Below are 6103 nucleotides of genomic sequence, written 5' to 3'. Positions count from 1 at the left end.
TTCTTGATACATATCCTCAGTTCCATATGAGAATCGTTTCAATGTTCGATTCAATTCTCTCATGTGTTGCTCATTCGGTGGAAACTCTCTTCGATCGCCACGTGGCAACATCATCGGTCCACGTGGCGGCACATTCTGATGATGACGTGACGATGATGAGAAACCAGAAGACGTTGCATTTCCATGTCTTCTAGTACAATCTCCTCTGTTGTTCGGGTTGCCACGTGGCTGTGGAAGTGGGCGGAGCCATGGATGAGAAGAAGGGGGCGGAGCTTCGAATGAACGAATTTGTGGAGGAGGTTTTTGTGGACTTCCTGATGACGGATATTGTTCTGAAATTTGAGTTTTAGAACTAAAAATGCTGAGAATGTCTGATTTTCAGCATTTTTTGCTAGAAAGTTCAAATATGCATCTTTTGGGGCCAAAAAATCAAAACAATCGGGTTTTCTCAGCCTATTTTTTGCGGAAAACCGACTAATTTTTGGCTAATTAGGCCAAAAAAGTCTGAAAATCCTCAAAAATCAATAATGTCTCGTAAAATCGACTGTTTTGCAAAAATAGCATTTTTGAGCTATTTTTGCTGGTTTTTTGCTTTTTTATAGCTTTATTATCAATTTATATCCTCGATTTTCAACAATTTTCCTATAATTTTCCGTTTTTTTTCACTTTTTCCACAATTTTCCAGAAAATTCCCTATCCACGCACTTTGTCCCGCCGGTCTGCTTCCTCTGAATCCCGATCGTTTCGCTGGTGCATTCCTATTTCTGTGATCGAATCGATTATTGTTTTCCACCGCGAAATTGTCTGAAAATTCAAAATTTTAGCCTAAAATCCTATATTTTCTTTACCAGAAGCTTCTCTTGCACGATTCACCGTCGCCGATCGCATTTTTTCTAAAAATCGACATTATTAGGGTATTTTTAAAGAATTTTCGGCGAAAAAACGGGAAAAATCGGTGAAAATTGAGCAAAAACATGAAAAAATCGCTTGAAAATCGACTAAAACGCATTTCGTGTCGAGACTCCAAACATATTTTGAAAGTATGCGCCTTTAAAACTACAGAAATTTTTTTTTCGTGGCGAGACTCCAGAGAAGTTTTACGATTGTGCGCCTTCAAAACTACTGTCGTTTTTCGCCGATTTTCATCAATTTTTGCTAAAATTGATGAAAATAGCAAAAAAAAACTGTTTTTCGTGCCAAGACCCATTAAAATACCTTTTTCATCTATTTCGTGGTCAGTTTTCATGGGTAAATCTGTGAGAGAGCACCACAACGACATGTGTGTTTTTTGGCACCGAGCACATCCTAAAAATAAAGGGTCACTGTAGAAATAAGAAGGATTACTGTACCCGGTATGAAAGTGGGCGGAGCCTGTTTGAGTCGTGTGGTTTTTGGACAATTGGTTTTATTAGTAGACATTATTATTACCTGAAATTTAGATATTTTTGAAAAGAGGGGGAAATTTAAAAAAAAGGGAAATTGGGAGGAAAAAACGGATGAAACATAAAAAATGGGGGATTTTTCGGATCTTTTTGTAGGTCGAAAATATAATTTGATCTACATTCATACATTCCAGTAAGTCTGAAATTCAAAAAATTACAAACAAAATGGAAAATTTCTAAAAACCAACAAATCCAAAAATTCCATGTTTTCCATTTTTTGGAAAAAATTACTGTTTCAAAAATTGAAAAACTGAAAGCGATGAATTTGAAATCTCACGTCAGTTGTTAGTTGTGAAGCTTTGAATACATTACTAAGAAATTTTCAAAAGATTACTGTACTTGATTTCTGATTTCTTATTCCAGTTAATTTTGAAATTACTGGAACTTTTAATTTTAAAAAATTACTGTTTTTAAATTTGTTAATTTCAAGAAGTCATTTGATGATTTCAACAGATTATTGTAGTTTTTTGTCTTTCCATTTGGAATACTTTCTCTAAATTTAAATTAATACAAGAGGAAATTGAAAAAAAAAAACTACAGTAATCTGAAAATCAATCTCATTAGAGTATTGAAAACTGCTTGAAAATGAAAAAGTTTGAAACAGCTTTTTTTAGATTAAAATTTTTGAATTTCCAAAACTAGCTGGCCTAACATACTAGCTGGCCTAACAAAAAATGAAATCAGTGAATACGGAAGTCAATTAGTCTCCGGAATACACTAAGAAAGTTCCCAAATGATTACTGTACTCAATTTCTGATTTCTTATCACAATTAATTTGGAAATTGAGAAAGTTTTAATTCAAAAAAACTGCTGTTTCAAAATTTTTTAATTTTCAGGAAGTTATTTGAAGTTTCCATTGCATTAATCAAAGTCTTATAATTTTGAAATTAAAGAAATTATTCCGAATGAAAAGCGGAAAGCACTACAGTAATCACCTGGGTCCAAGGCAACNNGGTNNNANAACGCGCCCCACATAACTTTTAGGCCAGAAAAGTATTAAGAATTTCAAAGTTGACGTGGATTTGACCTAATTAATTTTAATCAACGAGTTGGCAACGCATGATTTTTTTTCGCCCAACGTTTAAGAGTTTGATCCTCAGCCAAATAATTCAGCAGCCAATTTTTTCCAAAATCACGTTTACTGGGGCGCGATTTCTGACCCGTTGCCTAGGACCCAAGCGAATAATCTGGATTATTCGTACATTGAAAACATCGCGGAACTTCTCGAAAATGAACAAATCTTGAAAAATCAATTTTTAAAAAATTAAATTTTTCTCATTTTTCAAAGTTATGTGATCTAGAAAATCAGAAATCAAATACAGTAATCTTCCGGAAATTTCTTATCAAACGCATGTAAAAAACTAATACTTTTGGACCAAAAGTACAAACGAGATTTCAAGTTCATCGTTTCCATTTTTTCAATTTTTGAAACAGTAATTTTACTCAAAAATTGGAAAAGATTCACTTTTCAGAAATTCAAAAATTCAGAAATTCAAAAATTCAGAAACTCAGAAATTAAGAAAATCAGAAATTAAGAAAATCAGAAAATCAGAAATTCAGAAATTCAGAAATTCAGAAATTCAGAAATTCAGAAATTCAGAAGTTCAGAAATTCAGAAATTCAGAAATTCAGAAATTCAGAAATTCAGAAATTCAGAAACTCAGAAATTCAGAAATTGGGAAATTCAGAAATTCAGAAATTCAGAAATTCAGAAATTCAGAAATTCAGAATTTTCAGAAATTCATAAATTCCAAAATTCCAAAATTCCAAAATTCAGAAATTCAGAAATTCAGAAGTTCAGAAATTCAGAAATTCAAAAATTCAGAAATTCAAAAATTCAGAAACTCAGAAATTCCAAAATTCAAAAATTCCAAAATTCAGAAATTCAGAAATTCAGAAATTCAGAAGTTCAGAAATTCAAAAATTCAGAAATTCAAAAATTCAGAAACTCAGAAATTTAGAAATTCAGAAATTCAAAAATTCAAAAACATTGAACTCAATGTAGCTTATATGTTATTTTTAATGTAAAATAAGCCAATATTTGAAACTGTAAATTTTGAAACAGATATTTATTTATTAAATTTAATCACATAATTACACCGTTTCAATAAAGTAATTATAATTAAAATCTTAATTAAAAAATGAATAGATTAAATAAATAACACTTTTTGTCACTGAAACGGCGGGTGGGCGGACAAATCACTGGCAAATTGAGGGGGAGAGAATGAAAGATAATTAGGGGGTAATTAAGGGTAATTAAGTTTTTTGAGCACCTATTTGATTGGGGGTCACATTGGGGTTGGGAAAATTGAGCGAAATTTTTGAAAAACGAAGAAAATTTGAAGGAAAAATGAGATTCTTTGGGGGTGAGAAAAAATGAAATTTGAAAAAAAATGATACAGTAATCTTTGCGGAAAAACTACAGTATACTTTTGTGCTGATTCGGGTGTGTACGTTGATGGTAGTCCGGTGTTGGAATCACGATTGTCTGTATACGTCTGGAAAAAAATTGAAAAATTAAAAAAAAATTTCGGAATTTGATAAAATAGGAATAGTGAGAAGCGGGGGGAGATAAGATGTGAGATGAAAAATCTTAAAACTTCGATTTTTCCAAATATTTCTAAAAAAATTGAAATTCAAAATTCAAAATTTTTTTGAAAAATAGAATTTTTTTTGAAATTTCTGAAAATTCGGAAGTAATTCTACAGTAATATTACAGTAATCCTACAGTAACCCTACAATAACCCTACAGTAATCCTACAGTAATCCTACAGTAATCCTGCTGTATCCCAATATAAATTTCAAGAAAAATTCAAAAAAATTACCGTTTCATAGTTTTTCAAAAAATGAAAACTACAGTAATCTACAGTTCATACAGTAACTAGTTTTCAAATTACAGTAACCCTACAGTAACACCCCCAAAATCCAAAAATCAACTGAAAGAGAAGCCATGCAAAACAGAAAAAAGCCAAACAAAAAAGCAAAAAGAATTACTGTAGCTACAGTAATCCAAGTGGATTAGAGAAGCATTAGAACCGAAAAAAAAACCACAAATTTCAAAGTTCCTTACTTGTTGTTCGCGGTAAATTCGTCGGAAGAATTACTCGACTGAAAATATCAGAAGAATAGAGAAATGTCTCAAAAAATGGAATTTCTAGAAAATTTCAAAAACTCACTTCGTAACAGGATCCAGTCTTCCCGATGGATTTATGGCGTACATTGATTCTTCTATGCTGAAAGTTTCAAATTTCAGTTGACAACTGAAAAAAGGTAAACATTTTCTTCAAAATGATCCAAAAACCACTTAAAACAAACCATTTTGAAGTGAGTTATGAGCCTTTGAAGTTCAGAAGAGACGCATAGAAACGAGAGCGTTCTCGTTTCTCTGTGTCTCTTCCGTAAACTTCAAAGGAGCATAACTCGCTTCAAAATGGTCCGTTTTAAGTGCACAGGGTAACGGCTACGCATGGTATATGCCTAGGCGTGCATATAGGATGCTATGTGTGCGCGCTATATGCGTCGTCGCTGGGCACGACTGGTCGCCGGTGGTCGCACCCATATAGCATCCATATAGCATGCACGCTTTTCCCATGAAAGCGGCAGTACACCAACGACACTCCGTTATTACGCTAGTGCGCCTTGTTTAGCAAAATTTTTCACCGCCGATCTTGATAAATTATTCGATCATATTGATCATATTTCCTGCTTTCAAAGAACTTCTCACTGTTTTCACTTGTAAAAATTATGCCCAACTAAAATACAACCTATTTTTTTGTGAAGAAATCGATAAAATTTGTTACAAAATCCGATTTTTCTCGAAATCAGGATTTTCTGTTTTACTTTGGAATAATATACTTTTCAGGTGGAATGAAGGTTGGTTGGTAAGTTTTCCGATTATTACGAAGTAAAAGTAGAAAAAAAAATCCGAGAAACTCAAATAAATCGAAAACAAAATTCATAGTTTTTCTTGCCGTGAGATCATTCTGCGAAAACTGGAAAAATGGTCACTCTGTGAAATCTGAAGAGGAAAATGGACGATATTGGAAGATCTGAACAAAATCACATCTTATTACAACTATAGTTAGATAAACTAATCCATATATGAGATATCCATCGCCAATACGACCTGAAATTGTAGACGAAATATGGACACGGCACGGCCGATATCGATCGCGCGTGCGCGCATATAGCGTACTATATGCGCGCAAACGGTGTACCTATGTCATCCATATGAGGCGCCGCGCCAACGCATATACCATGCGCAGCCGTTACCCTATGTAAACATTTTACATTTCATTAGTTGACCACTTTTTGATATCTCTTACAGTAACCGAGATAAATTGAGGTAATGTGTGGTTTCTGGACCATTTTGTAGATAATTTTTGGGATTTTATGACTTGAAGTTCTGGAAAACATCTTAGATGTTGGTTTCTATTATTTAGAAAACATTTTAGACTCAGAACTTTTGCTAGCAGCTTTTCATCTAGTTGGAAAAAAGTTAAACAGAAAAAAGTTTTTTTCAAAGTTTTTGTACATAAAGTGTTTTTTTTGTATCAGTGACTGGGCCCAGTATCCAAGGGTACATCGAAAAAGGGTACATCGAGTTCTTAGGGTACATTGGTTCCAAGGGTACATTGGATTGTTCGGTACATGTAGGTGGA

At 33.2% G+C, this 6103-nt stretch overlaps 1 protein-coding gene across 1 annotated transcript in view; it reads right to left on the bottom strand.

Annotated features, from left to right (window-relative positions):
- Positions 1–110: 110 nt before the first annotated feature.
- Positions 111–6103, bottom strand: part of Cbr-cdh-5 — a gene marked incomplete at both ends in the record, with an annotated part of 28232 nt that continues 22239 nt past the window's right edge. The window contains 4 exons of the mRNA XM_045236185.1: positions 111–352; positions 706–804; positions 3873–3940; positions 4619–4702. Of these exons, the coding sequence (XP_045091348.1) occupies positions 111–352; positions 706–804; positions 3873–3940; positions 4619–4702 (493 nt within the window). The remainder of the gene's footprint in view (positions 353–705; positions 805–3872; positions 3941–4618; positions 4703–6103) is intronic.

The sequence above is a fragment of the Caenorhabditis briggsae genome, assembly GCF_000004555.2.
Source record: "Caenorhabditis briggsae complete genome, chrIV, whole genome shotgun sequence".
NCBI classification, from domain to species: domain Eukaryota; kingdom Metazoa; phylum Nematoda; class Chromadorea; order Rhabditida; family Rhabditidae; genus Caenorhabditis; species Caenorhabditis briggsae.
Note: the sequence above shows the minus strand (reverse complement) of the source record. Positions and strands in the feature narration are given on the sequence as shown.